Source organism: Harpia harpyja, chromosome 8 (genome assembly GCF_026419915.1).
Source record: "Harpia harpyja isolate bHarHar1 chromosome 8, bHarHar1 primary haplotype, whole genome shotgun sequence".
Classification (NCBI taxonomy): domain Eukaryota; kingdom Metazoa; phylum Chordata; class Aves; order Accipitriformes; family Accipitridae; genus Harpia; species Harpia harpyja.
In genome coordinates, this window is record NC_068947.1 from 43,965,439 (window position 1) to 43,982,549 (window position 17,111).

A 17,111-nucleotide genomic window follows, 5' to 3' on the forward strand; every position below is an offset into this window, starting at 1 on the left:
GCCGAGATCTAGAAGCTGCTGCAGTCTCTCACAAGGTCTAGGATTACATTTACTGACCATGAGAGTAAGAAAGATAAATATAACTTTTGCTCTCACTTGCATGGAAGGTATTTCCTAGCATATCTGCTGTTCTGCTTAGCAATTTCCTAAAGGATTCTGAAGTACCAGGAAAATCTGTTGAAATTAATGTCTACTTCAGTCAAAGATGTGGAAGGCATTGCTGGTGGCAGGTTAACTAAAAAAGAATAGGTCTCAAAGTCATCCTCTTATTCAAAGTTCCCTTTTGCTTCTTCCTAATACAAGTGACCGAGACAGTATCCAGTAACTACTAAGGAACAAGATAAAAGTTATTCACTGTGAATTACCACTATCTTAAAGGGATTTATTTCAACAAACATAACCACAGGTGATAAAAGTAAGTGAAAAGCAAATGCTTCATTTTGCCTTGCCTGGTTCCAGTAATGCCCAAATCAGTTTTGGAAGTCCTGAAAGTCAGTTTTGAAAGAGTGTTTTGTTTTGTTTTAAATAAACCAAAGATTTCTGCTATGGAAAAAAATAATGTATACGTTTTTATGTTACGTTTATAACAAGGCTTTTAAAGAAAATAGTTACAGGTATTCAACTGCATCAGACTTCAAAAGAAGAAAGATTACACATACAATACAAAAATACAAAAAAATATTTTTTAGAACTTACAAACTCAAAAGTCTAAGTGGTCAGAGCTTTCCTAAAATAATAATAAAAAAAAAATACACTTCAAGATGCACTTTCCTTTCTGCACTCACAGGTTCAACTTTAGCATTAAGAAAGGTTTTAGAGGCAGGATGAAAGCAATTAACATATTGAATTCTATGACCAGTTCCAGGCTTAAATCAATTTAGTGGTCGACACTATCAGGTATTTTGAGTTTAAAAAGAACCTTATGTTTGTTTGGGGGGGTGAAGATCGTGGTGTTGCTGTTGATAACTTTCTGTTTAACCAGTTCTGCTAGTAAAATGTTTTAAAAATATGTAATCTAAATTAGACTGAAATTTAGACAGTCGTTACTAGGTTTGAAATCCTACAGCAGTATGTTCTCCAGTACGAAAGGTAGGAAATTAAACTGACCAGACTAATGTCATTGTTGAAAATTACTGCAAAAGGCAGACAGGTAGGAAAAGGTTGAGTTTTATTTCTGAAGTTGACACTTGTTAGAAGCATGAGGACTGCAAATACAGTATCCTTCTTTAACCTGATAGTGTCCACTGAGGTCACAGGCATCAAGGCATTTTGTTTTAAATGGCAAGACAGGGAAAGTGCATCTCAGATTTTTCATACTTAAGCAGTGAGTTACTGATTTTTGGTGTGGCTTTTATTCCTTCTAGGCATAGTAAAGAAAAATATTTCAACCAAATGTGAAGCTTAATGTACATTAGCTTGTCTTTTTGGTGGTGGCTTTTGTGTGCCACAAGGAAATGCTAACAAGCACTACTCAAGGCTAATGATTTAAGAGGAGCACACTGAAAATACTGATTTACCTTTGTAGTGAATATTCTTTACAGACTGTATCTAATATACAAACAAGGCCCATTCCCTTAGGGTGAAACAGGCCACAGAAGGTTACACATCCTACATGAAGTTTTAAACAAAATTAGAACTAAGTTACCAGAGCCACTCAGAGAAACATAATTCCTAGTTTGCAGAGACTTAACAAAAGGTGACTGCAGGGAGGAAAAAAAATCCAGGTTCTTATAATTTCCTGCATAAGTTTATATTCAAATGAATAGTCCAGTAACACTTCTAGCACAAGACAACGCTCACTCTCTTTAGCAGTATTCCTGGAAGTCAACTGTTTCTCCTGTTATGAAGAGGGAGCCAGAAGTGAGAATGCGAGAGCATTCCATGTTAACCTGATTAAAGAGACAGTAACCTTTTTCATCCACCTTAATCACTGACCAAAAAAAAAAAAAAAAAATCTTAAAAAGGTACCACTCCAATTTCTTTATTATCTGTAACCTTTTGAAACTAATCACATGGAACTACAAAATTAGCAAATGCCTTGAAATCTGTATACAAAACATAAATTACCTCTAATTTCAAACTCAGTTATTAGTGTACCACTCAAAATCTTAAAAAAGTGGCTCCAAAGATAGTCTTATACCATTCTTAAAAAAGGAAACTGTTCCTTTAATGTTACACCCTCCCCTCCCCCCAAACACCCGACTCTCAATCCACATCATTTAGTTATTTTCTTGGTCATGGACATTTCCAAGATGAGATTTTATATTTCGTTCCCATAGCTTCTGGTTGTCAGAAAAACCATGCTTTCCTTTATTGAAGGAATTTGGTCCTGCTGAGGTTGGTGTATCCCTGTGAAAAGTAAAACAAGATCAGCTGAGAAAGTCAGTGCAACTATAGTAGTTTGTGCAACATGACACTGAAAACATCAATTTCAAGTCCAACCTGCACCAGAAACTACCACACATTTCTTTCCGTTACATCAGGAGTCCTCACTATTAGCAACTGTAATTTGGCCACAGAACTGATCTCTCTGTAGCACGTCAAGACAGAGCAATGAGATGGGGCAGCAGAGGAGGTGGGAATGGCAGTAGCTGCTGCCAGCTGTAAAGAATTTGTTGCAAGGGCTACAAAATTGAGGACCCAAATTTGCTACTGGTGAAAAAAACCCACTAAACAGTAGTAAGCCTCCAGAGGACTGACTTTAAAAGCAGTCTATCATGATAAACATCTTTAAAATATATAAGTTAGGGATTAATTTTGAGCATAAGTGAAGCCTCCTCTGAAAATGTCCCTGTTTACTTTAGGATTAGGCCTATACTGTAATGCAATAATGAAACTGTACTACTTTCAACCTACAGCTGAAACATTTGAAAATATCTGTATTAAAATCTTCTTGTTTCTGGAGAAAAACTTTTTGAACCTGTTCTACCTTCCTGTATTTCTAAATCATCCGCAAGATCTGACCTGTGCTGGAGGAGGTATTCTCACACACTCACCCTTCTCCAGACCTTAGTTAAAAGCTGACCTACCTTCCAATGTTCTTCATACGCATCTTGGCTTCTGGAGGCATTTCTTCTGGTTCACTCTACAGAGAGAAAGGAGGTTAGAGTGTGGCTGGGTGCTATCATCGGAACATTTCAAATGCCTGACAAGAAAAAGTATGGACTACAGCCCTACAGGAAAGCAAAGTGACTTAAAACAAAATAGAGGTTCTACAAGGTTATAGAAAGAAATACAAATTCCTTTGTTCACCTCTGTGTAAGAAGGAGCAGTAGCACAACAATAAAATATTTAGCAAGCCAGAAGCAGCACAACTTTTCTTCGCCTCCCCTTTACTAAGCCCAGAGAAAGCAACCATTAATTCAAATTATATTGTGCATCTCATTTTCAGGGAAAAGTTATCAGCGCTTTAATGATTTCTTGAACCAACACAGAGCTACAAAGCTGTACATTCTTAAACAGAAACACAAGAGATATGCCTAACTAACCCACACCAATGGTACTTTAAGTTGTGTTGATCACTGACTTATTACTCACATCTTCATCTTCATTGAAAGCTGCTGCTACGGAAAGGGTTTTTGGAGCAAGGGTTGGAACAGGCTCTTTAGGCTTCTGAAAAAGACCAAATGCACAAGTAACTCTATTAACTTAAAAAAGCTACCCTTGGTATTTTAAATATTTTGGTAAACTGAAGTCAAACATCTTCACTGAAATGGGCAATGAGGGGGAAAGGTGTTTTTGTTTGAATCAAGCAGATAAGGTTTATCTCTAATGAAAAAGGAAAATGGCTGCTCATTTGTGCGAGATACACTCTGAAAAGCTAGCCGAGCCCTCTCATATTACAATTCCCCACAAGCAAGCCTTAACTTTCTAGCACACTGCAGGGGTATGCAGCCCACTGGTGCATGACATGAACAATTAAATCAGAACCTGATTAAGTTGTGGTATTCAAAATTTACTATGTCACTGTTTCCATTATTCTTTTGGAGTATTCTGATCCATCAATGCCAGGAAGATGAGGATGTTTATTTTCTTGTGTTTTAACAACGTGACAGCTTTCTGGCTTAACACAATTTAATACTTTAAAACTAGCATCAGTGTGTATCACACAGTCCAATTAATATAAGGCTCCTTTAAAAAGTATTATTTTGATTTCCAGTAAATACCTAAAGTGTAAGAAGCTCTCAAACTCACAACTGTTACATGTAATATAGCAAAGATATCGAAAGTAACTTTAAGACCACTAAGAAAGCATTGAGTCATCAGTAACAGTTTGCTTCTACAGTACTACCAATTATCTAAATCAATCATATACAGTGCTTCCTCCATTTTTACTTTATTGGTGATTATTTCATATACACTCATAGTTTTGAAGCTGATATTGCAGCAGAGTCCTTATGTGACTGTCTACAGCTATTCCTCACCAATAGTGTATAACATATAAATACTGTGCCATTTTTTAAAGCATCAGCTCCACAGGAACAGGTAACATACTAAGGGAGTAAAAATGACTAAGAAGAAACAGGGTAAGTTTCAGCACTGTCCAATCTGGTGCACTGTCAGTCACCCACCAAATTCAGTCAGCCAGAAATCCTAAGCCAAATTTATTGCCACTGGGAGTATCTTTCTACATGAGAAATCGGAGCTTGCTAGTGCCTCAGAGAAGGCAGCTTTGTCAATTTTTCCAAAGTCTGAGCTGACCTGATTGCATTTATACCCTAGAATGCTGCCAGCTCACATCTCCTTCCCATCTCAAAATAACAGAGCACTCTTTTCATCTTTTGCAGATCTGTAAAATGCTGGCATTGCAGGTGCAAGGCTTTCGTGATTACAGTTTGAATTTAATCCAGACAAGGATTTATAATGTGTCCACCACAGTGGTACGTGGGAAGTGTAAATGAACAGTATTAAATAGAGAGGCAGCATCTGGCTTGTCCTTGCACAAGCTAGTAGAGGACTACTTTGGTAGTAAAGAGAAGCATCAGACTCACATCTGAACAAGCACAAGGATACCTTGTACTGGACAATAAAGGGGATCAGAATTCTTAGAAACCAAGTAATGAAGCCTCAAATCTTGCATATAGTATAAATGAATCATGCTGACCTTGCAAAGAACAAGCGAAGTCATGAAAAATAAACTATACTTCACCATGCTAAAATAAGGTCTTTGGAGTGAAAGACAACCTATTAAGCCATCTAGGAGAAGTATTTGCTTTCTTGTAGCTTTAAGCATCCTATGCAATGAAGCTCAACAGCACTCATTTCAAAGCAGCCTGAACAGCTTAACAAGTCTGCTCATTTCCCTCAGGAAATTATTCCAGACTTATCAAATCTCATTACAAAATTATTCTGTATGTTCAAAGATCTACAGTTCATTTCAATCAAGTCTTATGCTTCCTGAGACAACTGACCTGGTATTAATCACCTTGAAGTACTTACACATGCACAACTAGCTGGCCCTGCAATGCTTTCTTAATCTTTTCCAAGGTACCCTCACGTAATTCAAGGCTTTCCTTCTGCAAGGAAGCCTCCCCAAAGTACTTCCCCCTTTGCCTCACTTTCCCTAAAATTAAAAGCCCTCAGACAACTTACATTTGCTCCTAGTTTGATGGATATTGCAGATGCCTTCTTTGCTGTCTGACTGCCTATGGAAAATCCAAACTTGGACATTTTGGCAGGAGCAGGCTTTGTGGTGAAGTCTTCAGCTTCTTCATTAGCTGCCCGTTTCTCTGCGCTGCGACTCGAACTTTCTCCTCCATTACTGGAAGAAACAGTCTTAGTTTTCACAGGTTTTTCTGCCTCTTCTTCAGGTCCTGGTGAAGTCGAAACAACTTACCAAGATGAGCTATTTTTACTGAGCAGATTGATGGGAGCAGCAACCTCAAAAAGCATTATACTTTGGGTGCAATAGGTAAGGTGTTTTTAGTGACAGCAGTTTCCACCAATGTACATTTAGTGGACAGCAAAACACAAAGAGGAGAAGAAACTGCAAGCACTCCACTACTTGTAAAGAACTTCTTGTGTATGAGCCAGGAAAACAATCTTGAAGCACCATCTCTTTATTTAGTATGGAAGTCAAAGTTCATGTAGTAAATTAAATGTAGATGACTAAACCTTTTTAGGGTTTAAGTTGCCATAGATAAACTTTCATAACTGGAATCTCAATTCCAAATCTAGAGTAGATAATCTAAGTTAAAATTAATTCTACTAAATTTCTACAAAAACATGTCCATGCCAGTCTCTAGGCTTGTCTGGCACAACTCTAAAATCATGGAAGTGACTACAGTGAGGCCGGCTGTCTCAATCATGTTTCAAGTCACTGCTTGTCCGCATCTCATCTGTAATAAATCTGCCAAGCTCTGCTTGAGGAAGGAATCAGCACTAGAAAAACATATATATATATTTCACCTTTTCTGGTTTTGTATAAAGTCATGGAAAACATAGCAGCTGAACAATGATCCACAGAGAAAAAACACTCAAATCACATTTTCATTCCTATACACTTGGCTTCTTCAGCTACACCAAGAGACAAAGGTGTCCTTGGAAAACTCATACTGAACATAGTAAATGCTTCAGCAAAAATACATTTCTCTGCTGCTGCAATAAGCAAATCACTGCAGTAGCAGAAGGAAAAAAAAAAACCCAACCCACGCATTGGGGAATGGACAGGGCAGTGCTCATACTATCAGTCTAAGAAAAACTGGAGTTAGCACCAGTTCCTTGTTATATCAAGTGGAGAACAGGACTCTCCACGCACAGCAAATTCAGACCATCAGGGAAGAAAGCTCTTTGCACTGCTCTCTAACAGCAGAAAGCCATTAAGTAAGACAGAGCAATGGGAGAGAAGCTAGTCTGAACCAGGGGTCAACAAGATTGTAGCTCTAAGGAAAAAAAGGTAGCAAACAACATCAGGAGAAAGAAAAATTAGGGATACCATCTATATATATTTTTCTGCTATTTCCCAAATCATAAGCAGCAGAATATACCCTTTCTACCCCACTCTTCTACCTATCAAGATAATAAGTGATTAGAACAAAAACTGATTTATTATTCACCTTTGGAAACATGGCAAATCACACAAAAAAACCCCTAAGAACTTTAATCAATTTCACTGTATTAAAAAATGGTACTAATCTGCACCGCTAGAAATATGACACAGAAAATATAGCTATAAAAGTGAACAAACAAAGGAGGAAAGAGAAACAAGCAAAATTTACACAAGTGACCTTGGGTACTGGTTGCTGTCTTGGCACAGTTTCCCAAACAGCAGTCTGCAAGGCTATGAGAAGCTCTTTACAGCTTGTCCACGAAATCACATTAAACTGAATATTCAATTACAAGCCCGGTCTTGGTACACTAGAGACTGTAAGGTGATTCAAGGGTAGGTAGAAGATTCATTTGCCTTAACTGTTGGAACCGTGGGCCTAAAAGTCGTCTTTTTCATAAGATACAAAATCCACAGCAGCCCAAATCTCAGGGCACACTGGACCAGTCCAGGTTCCTAAGATAATGCTAGCTTGAAGCTAATTACACTGCAGCTTGCTTCTTTGACTGCAAATTCTAGAATATTGCTAAGCACAAGATGAAGCCTAACACAATCTACCCACATCTGTTTTCTCACCAAAATATTAAACAGCTTCTCTCTCAAAATTAGCTCCTATCACCACTACATTCTGAATGTTACTCCTACTAGGCTCCACTTAGGATGAACTGTAGACTGCTAAAAGAAATACTCTTACTTGCTGAAGGAGCTAGAATGGGCATAGGACAATTGGGGTAGGTAGAGAGGGAGTCATTGTGCTGTTCTATTTCTGCAGGAGACAGAAATGCACAAGTATATTATCCATTAAACAGGTCTCTCCCATCTCCCATGGCAATGCATATATATTTTCTAGAGGTGTCAAGGAGGTCATACTTCACCTATGGAAACCACCAGTACTGTTTCAAAAACTAGTCTGACCAGCACTCTTTTCACAGATCACAGTAACAAAAAGCTGTCCCACTTCACAGATGAGTTTTTCTCATGAATATCAACTTCCACTATATAGGTGGTTTAAGTGACAAGAGTAACAGTGCTAGCTGCACAGCATTTCAGGATCTCTTGCCCCTGGGAGTGTGACCACTGGTGGTGGCGGGAACAAACCAGTCACAACTAATTTAACTTTAAGGTAAACCCCACTGATCTTGGCAAAAGCTAAAGACTCTAAATTGCTTCCAAAAATCATCAGGGAGTAACTATCTTTCCTTAGGGCCAATGTACCGTAACTCATTAAGAACACATTTCAGCAAACCAAACAGTACACAAGACGGTATCGATAACTGACATACTGTTGCTGTCCAGTTACTGCATTACTAACACAAAAAAAACCCCAAACCCAACCAACCAAAAAAACCCCCAAAACCAACCACCCCCAAAACCAAACCAACCAAACAACAGAGAACCAAGAGTCAAGGAACTACCTAAAATCAAGTATTAACGTTCATATTTTAGTGGTTATCACAAATAACATTCACTGTTGAGGCTATCCTAATGGGTTTACAAGCTTGATTTAATCTTTCAACAGATCAAAGAAATGTCCTCTGCCTACAGATACACTTAAACCCCCAAAACAGGAAAGGGAAGCTTTATCTTTCCAAAGATGCCATCTTCTAAGTTTTAAGTCGGGGGAAGAAAGAAGGAAAGAAACATGATTAAAAATTTTAGGAGAACTGATAGTAAGTAGTACAGAAGATGACAGGAATATCCAGTCATAATATAAATAATAGAAAAGCAAACAGAACACTTGCAGATTGCTGCCAAGCAAAAAACCCAGGATGCTTAAAGCAGCAGATAAGGAATATTCACTGTACCTATTTTTAAAAGGCACCCCAGCCGTTAAAAGCTAATCTTTAAGGTGCTGTCTTCATCCTTGCCAGCAGCAACAGTCAAATTTCTCTCAATACACGGCAGAAGTATTCCGTATATTTTTTACGGAGAGAGAAACAACGCATTTACGTGGACAAGGAAAAGCCATTAGATTTTTTTTAAAAAGCTCCTGTAAGGCTGAGGCTAATCCTCGGGCGTGAGGACAGCGGGCCCAGACCTCGGCCTCTCCTCCACGCAGCCTCCTCAGGCCCGGGCCGCCCCCTCTCCCCGCAGGGCCGGGCACCGCACGGCCCGGCCCGGCCGGGCGGGGGCGTCACCCCTGGAACCCCCCACCCCTGGGGGACCGGCCCGGGCCCCCTGCCCACCCCGCAGCTACGCGGCGAGAGGCGCTACATGTTCACCTCCTCCGGGCTGCGGCCGCTTCGCCTTCTCCCCCTCAGCTCTGCCGTCCGCCATTTTCCCCCGCCTCCGCCTCCCGTGCCGCGCACGCGCGCCGCCCCGCCGCGGCTCTTCCAGCCCTCGGCCCTCCCCCGACCATAGAGAACGCGCGGGCGGAGGCCAGAGCGGCCACGCCGGCACCGCCTTCTACGGCGCAGCGGCAATGACGCGAGCGGAAGCGTTGCTCTCCGAGCCGGCAGGGAAGGCGGGAAAGCTTGCAGTGACGCCGCTCTGACGCACGTCCGGCGGCTCGGCGCGGGCGACGCGGCGGTGCGGCGCTGCGCACGTGGATACCGCTTCCCTCCCGCGGGGCGGGAGGCTGGACGCTCAACGTCACCCCCCCACTGCCCCCTGACGTCACACGCAAAACCCCCACGTCACTGGCATCAAGAAGAACCGCGTCCATGCCCAGGGCTGGTGGCTGCCACGCTCACTGCCATGCCCTCCCCACCGCTCACCGTTTAAAAATTATCTTCCCCGTTTCACCAGCGTGACCCCAAGTAAGCGATGACGTCATTTTCCCCCTCCCCACAGCGCAAACCCGTTCACAGATCAGAAGAGGCTGTTTTTACAGAGAAACAGCAAATAACAGGAGGCACGCTCCAGCAGCGCGCGGCTCTGCGTCGTCCCTTCCTCGCGCGAGGAAGGAGAGGGGCTGTCCGAGCAAGGCGGCCGCGTGCTCCAGCAGCCGGTCCTGGCGCCCCAAGGCTCGACGACGGGGAAGCTGGGAGGCAGCCCTCAGCCGCGCCTGAAGCGCTACCCCAGGGCGAAGCTTGGCGTACTTCCCAACCACATGCGGCCGAAAGGAGGCAGGTCTTCCTCCGAGCCAGGGGTTCTCCATGACCGGAGGCCCCTGCACTTCACGGGTAGCGAAGGGCAGCACTGGGGTAGCACGTCCAACCCCTCCCTCTTCCCAACAGCGTGTAGTAAAAGGCGAGACAGGGAGTGGATCGCCACCAACCCCAGGTACTTTTGAAGGCTACTCTTTGAAATTACGCTCCCCGCTCCTAGTTTTTGAATTTTCAGGACAAACCCCACCATCTGCCATCACTGACTTTAAGCATGAGGGTAGTCAGCTAGACTAAATCAAAAAGATTTAAGCACCCATTAAAAAATCCTTCCTCATACTACAGGCAGCAGAAAAAACTGTATTTAACAACATGCCCATTGTAGCTCTACAGCCTGGACACAGACTTTCACAGGGAGACCAATCAATAAATCTTCAGCTGTGAGCAACATTAAAAGGCTCTCTGCTCCTGTAAGTATTCACTGAGGGATAAAAGTCTTACACAAAAGTACATGAGGTATTTTTTCGGCAGGGTCAAGAAATTTGGTTTATTCCTTCCAAATAGGGACTTGATTCATGCCAGATAGAACACCCAGAAACAAACTGTGCAACTCCCCAACCTCATGCTAGGTTTTAACCATTTGTTTTTAGTTCAGCTATCAAAAGTCAATTCATCTACACAGCAAGAGAAGATTTGGGAAGTCACAGGGAAAGGCCTCTTCAATTTCCTCTTGGCTAACCTTTCAGAACAAGACTGTGGATGGCCTCCACCCATTGCAAACCCAAAGCACCAAGGTGTTCTCTGAAGAACCACCTTTGCATTCAGTTACAATCACCCTTGTCCCAGCATGGTTCAACTAAACAGACTGATATTCTTTGTACAGAGTAATTTTTTAGAACAGATTCTCTCATTTCTCTTACATAATTTCAATAACGTGTGAATAAATTTAAACAGCTGGAATACTAAGGTAATTAAAAAAAAAAATATCCCTTACAACAGTCCTTTCAAACTTAACGAACAAAGACATATTTAAAGAGCTGAATACAGTTCCCAAAGTCCCAAGAAACTGGGTATTCAAGGGCACAGTTTGCCCATAAAAAAATCATTCTCTTCCCCATCACTCTACTTTTGCATTAGCTTCTTGGAGTAGTTCTTGGCAAATCGCTTTTGTAATTCTTCCTGTCTCTTTCCAAGTTTAAGCGCATTGATCAAGTTTAAGCTTTTTTTCAGTTCATGTACAGGCCTGCTTACAAAGCCACAGTATTTCCTTTTCGGAACAAATTCCAGAGCCTTCTTCCAGTCTCCAGTATCTTTCAAGGTTAATAAAATATGCATCATTTGATCCAATGTGAGATTTTTGGCACCAGCATTCCAAAGCAAGTACTTCTCCAAGGGAAGGGCTGCAGTCTCCAGCCCCAGTCGCTTTGCCCGTGCTAAAGAGACTCCTGTTTTTATGCTCTTGTCAACCATTGACCCGATAATATAGATTTTATCATGATCGAATGTTTTCATTACTTTGGGAGAGTCAGCAGTCAGATAGATAAGCTTATCCTTTGGAAAGACTTCTGTGTAGCACTGGTCTGTTGCAGTGATAAGCAATCTACCCCATGCCTCTCTATAATGCTTGACAAATTCCTTATGATAGAGGCTATCGTCTTTGAAGTTACAGAAGTGGATGTGGAACGGATCCACAGATCTTCGATTGCAGCCTTCACTTAATACTATCTGTCTCACTGTATTTGTGACTTCTCGGACGGACATATCTTTTTCGTAAGACATGTCAAATACTAGAGGTTGGCCAAAGATCATAGACTGAGCAACCCTCCAACTGTATGCTCTATCCATACAGCTGGCCCACAAACATATGAATGAATTCCTTCCGGTCTCATCAGTTTTTGAAGCTCGCTCTTGTGTTTCCAGCCTCCTTTCCCTTTTCTCATCCATCTTTCTTCTGTCGTTTTTCTTGTAAAGTTCTTTGAGATTCAAATATCTTAAGTACTTCTTTTTGGCTGACTTGGAAGGACATTCCATAAAGGTTTTTAGCTGTTCTTCACTGATATTTTCTGGAACCGGTCTGCCAGCTAGTCTCCACATCTCCAGTGTCTCACGTGCAGCAGCCAAAGTGGAAAGCTCCTTATGCTCAGAGGCTGTCTCACTGACTTCTTGCAACCCAGACTTCATTACCTTCTTCCATGCATCTAAATCTAGTTTTTCTGAAGGATTGCATGAATTGTCCTGCTTCAGGCCAAGTGATAAACTCAGAGTTCTACTGACTGGAAACAAATCCTTCTTCATCCCATGTTGTGCAGCAAATGGAAGGACAGAACTTCTTACAAATTTTTTCAGAAGCATATTAGCAGACTGCATACTTAGACATGTACTGTGTTCAAACACTTATCTGCAAAACACCATTAAGGGGGAAATAACTTGTCAGAAATCATAAACAAAACACACACAGATTTTCATCCTTAGTAACACTGACAGACAATAACTTACTTCTTAGAGAATACTAGAAATTCCTACTTCCACTATTGCTTTTCCACTGTTTTCTAAATAAAAACAGCATATGTGGCACTGCTGTGAATAGACATGCTTAGCTCTGATGCTTAAACCAGCTATACTTACTGCAATTCAAAATGTGGTCAAACAACCTTTAAGTATTGTCTGAGATCTATTTAAATTATCTGTATCATAAGACAAATAAGAACCTTCGCAACCAAAGTAAGCAAAATGCTGCATGGAGACCGAAAATATTTTTATAAACGTTCAGAGGTGCCTACCTAATTTACCTATACTGTCAAAATAGACAAGATGCTTCATCTTGTAACATTTTCTAGAACAACTCTATCACAGAAGATCACATTTTTTCTTTTTCTGTTATATATTGGGAAAGCTCTATTTGCAAAGTTTAGTAGTAAAGTTTTTCCCCTTCTGTGCATTTCCACATTGCAGGTCACTGGAACTACTGAAACTACCAACACTATAGTTTTGCTAAGCCAACACGACTGCCACTGAAGGCACTCATGCCCCTGGTTCCTGGCTCCCTCCGCAGTGCAAGCATTCACATGGCCACACTATGAGCCAAATCAAAGACCTGATCTTAGGGACAGCTAACTAGCTAACCATGAGGTAGAGAAAGGAAAAAAAGCTAGTTATCATGCTACCCGAATGAGTTACCACACCTGATTCACCAGACACCTCCTAGAAAGAAGAGATGGATGAATAAACAACTCGTGTAGTAAAAGACTATCTTTTTTTCTTTTTGCTAAATTGCCTGTGAAGTTGATGTTGGCACGTAAAGCTAAGGACATGAAACCCACAGTCCCATTAGTTTCATACATGTTTGTATTTAAATGTAAAAGGTCTGCAGAAGGAAAACCACCCGAGCATGTTTAATATTTTCCTTCTCCTATGCAAACTTACTTAAGTAAAATCAGTGACGTTTCAATGTTTGAGAAAATGTGATTTGGCCAAAACATAAAAATTAGCTGAAACTTTTGAAAGCAGAATTCATAATCTCCCTAATAACTTACCACCTGAAAATAATTTGATATACAGAAGAACAAGTTAAATCTAATTTGGGGGTAATATATATATATATGTGCCTGCCCAGATAAAGAGCCACAGAAAGAGCAGCGTATTATTAGGAAACATATGAACTGGCATGCATTTTATGATACTGTAATTGGTCAAATTGGTGACTGACCTTTCATTTTCTACTGTTCTTAAGATAAAATGAACAAAAATCCCAACCAACCTAACAGTGTGAAGTTAAGAGAAAATTCCTAAGTGTTACAATAATTTTACATTTAAGCATTAAACATACTGGCAAAAGCAATAATCAAAAGAGTACGTTGTCCAGCTTGGAGAAATGAAGGGATCGGTTCCTCCGTTAACTTGTGTTACTGGAGCTCCAATTAAGTTAATAGTTGAAAGGCAGATTTACACAGTCTGAATACTTGACAGCAGCTTTTGACAAAAGCCAAGTTACCTTTCAATGCATCCACCATGCGCACTACCATGTCATTACTGAAAGAATGACTCTCAACCTCTTTCAAAAACCTAAATTTGTAGGACTGAAAATATTTTTCTGATTTGTTTTTTGTTCTAGCATGCCTTCACTGTAACTAATCCCAGGAACACAAAGGCCCTTCCCTGATATTTCAGAGACTGCGTAATTCCCGTTACTTCCCCAGCGCAGGCCCCTGCACAGCGATGCGGCTCCTCCACAGAGCGCGGCACTACGCACGCTCCCTAACAACTCTTAAGCCGGCCCACGACCGAACCGAACCCCGACAAGCTCCGTAACGCCTCAAAGCACCGCGCTGCGCCCCACAGCCCTCCCGGGGGCACCGGCCCGCCCCGCTCCCCCCTCCTGCGGCGGGGACCGGCGGGGGAGCGCGGCCTCCGGGGCACCGCGCCGCAGGCCCGACCGGCGCCCGCCGAGGAGAGCCGGGCTGGGCGGCACGGCGCCGCACGGCAGGGAGGCGAAAGGGCGCTCCCAAGGTCACCGAGGGCCACCGGCGGGCCGAGGAGGGGAGCACGGCGGGGCGCCCCGGGACCGCGAGCGAGTCCCTCGCCGGTAATCCCCAGTGGCGAGGTACGCGGGGCGGGAGAAGCCGAGGCCTCCCCCTCCCTCCTTCCCTCCTTCCCTCTCCAGCGGCCGCGCCCGCACCTGCCCGAGCTCCGGCCGCGCTCCAGCCCGCCTGGCCTCCCTCTCGTCCGCCCCGGGAAGGGAAGGGGGCGGACAGCCGCGACTAACAGCCGCCCCGCGGCGGTCCCGACCCCTCCGCCATCTCGAGCTCACCTCATGCGGAGCGGCTTGCGCATGCGGGAGCAGGGCCCGGTCCTCCGCGCCTCCTTCCCCGGGCGCGGCGCCGTGCTCGTTGGCCGTCCTCGGGGTTCCGCGGCTGCACGGCCAAGGTTCCGGCCCTCTCTTCTCCCCCCACCGCAGGGCCCTGCGGGGGTACCGGGATCCCGCGGGGGCAGGCCCGAGCCGGGGCCCCGCGGGAAGCCTCTGCGCCCTGAGGGGGACTGCCGGTGGGGCCCTGCCGCTGCCCCGGGTGCGGGCCGAGGCCCTGCGGGCTGGGGGGTCGGGTAGGGCCTGGGCCCGCCGCCGTGCTGGGCTGGGGCTGGGGCTGGGGCTGGGGCGTGAGGCGAACGCTGGAGCCCGAGGGGCTTGTCAGCCCGGTGTGGTGGTTGGCGGTTTCTCTCTCTTTTCGTTGATAGCACGGCGAAGTTTCGCTTATTTTTGACTCAGGTTTTTGTTTTTTTCCTAACTGTCAGGTAGGGATTTTAGTGGAAGCCGTGGTCTGTCGAGATGAGTTTTCTGCTGCCCAAACTGACCTGTAAGAGGGAAGTGGATCAGGCAATAAAAAGCGTGGCCGAGAAGGTTTTGGTTCTCCGGTTTGGAAGAGATAACGATGCTGTTTGTCTGCAGCTCGATGATATTGTAAGAGCAATTTTTTTCTTTTTTCTTTTTTTAATGAACTTTACCAGTATACCTGTTGCATACAAGAGAATGTCATATGTTGCTTTTGGCTAATATGGTGTCTCATGAAAATTTTGGTGACAAATGTAAAATGAAATAATACTACATTCATAAAACGGTTTGAAAATTAAGCAAATGTTTATGTTATTGTAATGGGTGTACAAAGTGCTTGAAGTAGATAAGATGTGATATTCTAGCTCTGCTTAAACTGATAAGACATAAGAGAAGTGGGCTTTATAAAGCTTGCCACTCTTTTCCTCTTGTGTCTCAATCTGTTTGTCATCCACCTTTCTCACTCTTTTCAGCTTGCAAAGACAGCTCATGACCTAAGTAAAATGGCAGTCATTTACCTGGTGGATGTGAACAAGGTTCCAGTGTACACCCAGTATTTTGACATCAGTTATATTCCATCTACTGTATTTTTCTTCAATGGACAACACATGAAGGTTGATTACGGGTATGTCATCCTGCCTGGCATTATCTATTGTATCTGTAAGAATTACCAGTCTTTCTCGATGTTACCGTGTCTGGGGAAGGTTATGTTTGAAAACAGTAATGTTACCGGCATCTGCATTGGGAACTCTGTAGGAAGCCAGAAGGATGTAAAATTAAGAAGTATTTTGAAATACGCTCTGATGCAATAAGTAGGTGTCAGCTGTGAAACATGCCTGACTCTGTGGGAAATAGTATGGTTAAAGTCTTAGACATGACACTGCACCTTTTTGGACTTTGGAGGTCACGGTATATTCCTGACTTGGTTATGCCATTACCAGTGCATTTCGTTCTTTCAGAATGACCGGATCAGAACCCCTAATGTCATTATACACCTCTTCTTGTCTTTAGGTGTTTTTGCTTTGAACACTTTAACATTACAATTCTACCTTTATCTTATGCTTATATTTAGGTCTCCAGATCATACCAAATTTGTAGGAAGCTTCAAAACAAAGCAAGACTTTATAGATCTCATTGAAGTGATTTACCGTGGAGCAATGCGTGGAAAGCTCATTGTGAGAAGTCCTATTGATCCCAATAACATTCCTAAATACGACCTTCTCTACCAAGGAATTTAGTGGGTTGACCTGAGATAAAGGAATTACAGAAATGGCCGATCTTCTAGATCCCTTTTTTTCTTCAAGCGTTTTTAGCCACCTCTGACACCATGGGAGAGTTTGAGCATTTATGTTCAAGGATCATATTGGTCTCCTTCTGAAGACAGACATTCTGTCACCTCATACTTCTCTCATAAATAAAGCTACATGTTCATGCATAGTATTCACGCAAGTGACTATTCTTTGAGTTGCATGCTGACCAGCACCTACAAAACAGGCAGGCTATATGCATCCTCAACGATGGCATCTCCAGTGCAACTTTCTTAAGTGAACTAAGGTACCGTATGGTCTATTAATTGTCTATTTAGTACCATTTTCATTCAGATGTAAAACCAGTAAATGTATCTTTATTTAAAAAGCTATGCTTGCTCTCAAGAACATTAAACTGACTGTGCCTTTCCAATGGAATTTTACACTTT

At 42.8% G+C, this 17,111-nt stretch overlaps 3 protein-coding genes across 10 annotated transcripts; 1 reads left to right on the plus strand and 2 right to left on the minus strand.

Annotated features, from left to right (window-relative positions):
* Positions 1-361: 361 nt before the first annotated feature.
* PCNP (PEST proteolytic signal containing nuclear protein) lies at positions 362-9,399 on the minus strand. The gene is made up of 5 exons (XM_052794465.1): positions 9,268-9,399; positions 5,593-5,813; positions 3,538-3,612; positions 3,030-3,085; positions 362-2,349 (listed from the first exon to the last, which is right to left on the minus strand). Exons 1-5 carry the CDS (start codon positions 9,320-9,322, stop codon positions 2,220-2,222), a joined length of 537 nt encoding a protein of 178 aa, XP_052650425.1. The 5' UTR covers positions 9,323-9,399; the 3' UTR covers positions 362-2,219.
* Positions 9,400-10,611: 1,212 nt separating this feature from the next.
* On the minus strand, positions 10,612-14,992 carry TRMT10C (tRNA methyltransferase 10C, mitochondrial RNase P subunit). Of its 4 annotated transcripts, none has more exons than XM_052794489.1 (2): positions 14,900-14,992; positions 10,612-12,490 (listed from the first exon to the last, which is right to left on the minus strand). In XM_052794489.1, the coding sequence occupies exon 2, from the start codon at positions 12,457-12,459 to the stop codon at positions 11,215-11,217; it is 1,245 nt and encodes a 414-aa protein (XP_052650449.1). In that variant the 5' UTR covers positions 12,460-12,490; positions 14,900-14,992; the 3' UTR covers positions 10,612-11,214. The 4 variants fall into 4 exon arrangements, with proteins under 4 accessions (XP_052650449.1, XP_052650447.1, XP_052650451.1 ...); XM_052794487.1 differs by having other exon boundaries at positions 14,768-14,900; XM_052794491.1 differs by lacking the exon at positions 14,900-14,992 and adding an exon at positions 14,084-14,224.
* On the plus strand, positions 14,283-16,855 carry TXNL4B (thioredoxin like 4B). 5 transcript variants are annotated; one of them, XM_052794496.1, is made up of 4 exons: positions 14,283-14,396; positions 15,379-15,544; positions 15,889-16,040; positions 16,488-16,855. In XM_052794496.1, exons 2-4 carry the CDS (start codon positions 15,413-15,415, stop codon positions 16,651-16,653), a joined length of 450 nt encoding a protein of 149 aa, XP_052650456.1. In that variant the 5' UTR covers positions 14,283-14,396; positions 15,379-15,412; the 3' UTR covers positions 16,654-16,855. The 5 variants fall into 5 exon arrangements, with proteins under 5 accessions (XP_052650456.1, XP_052650457.1, XP_052650455.1 ...); XM_052794497.1 differs by lacking the exon at positions 14,283-14,396 and adding an exon at positions 14,413-14,692; XM_052794495.1 differs by lacking the exon at positions 14,283-14,396 and adding an exon at positions 14,934-15,015.
* The last annotated feature ends 256 nt before the right edge of the window (positions 16,856-17,111 follow it).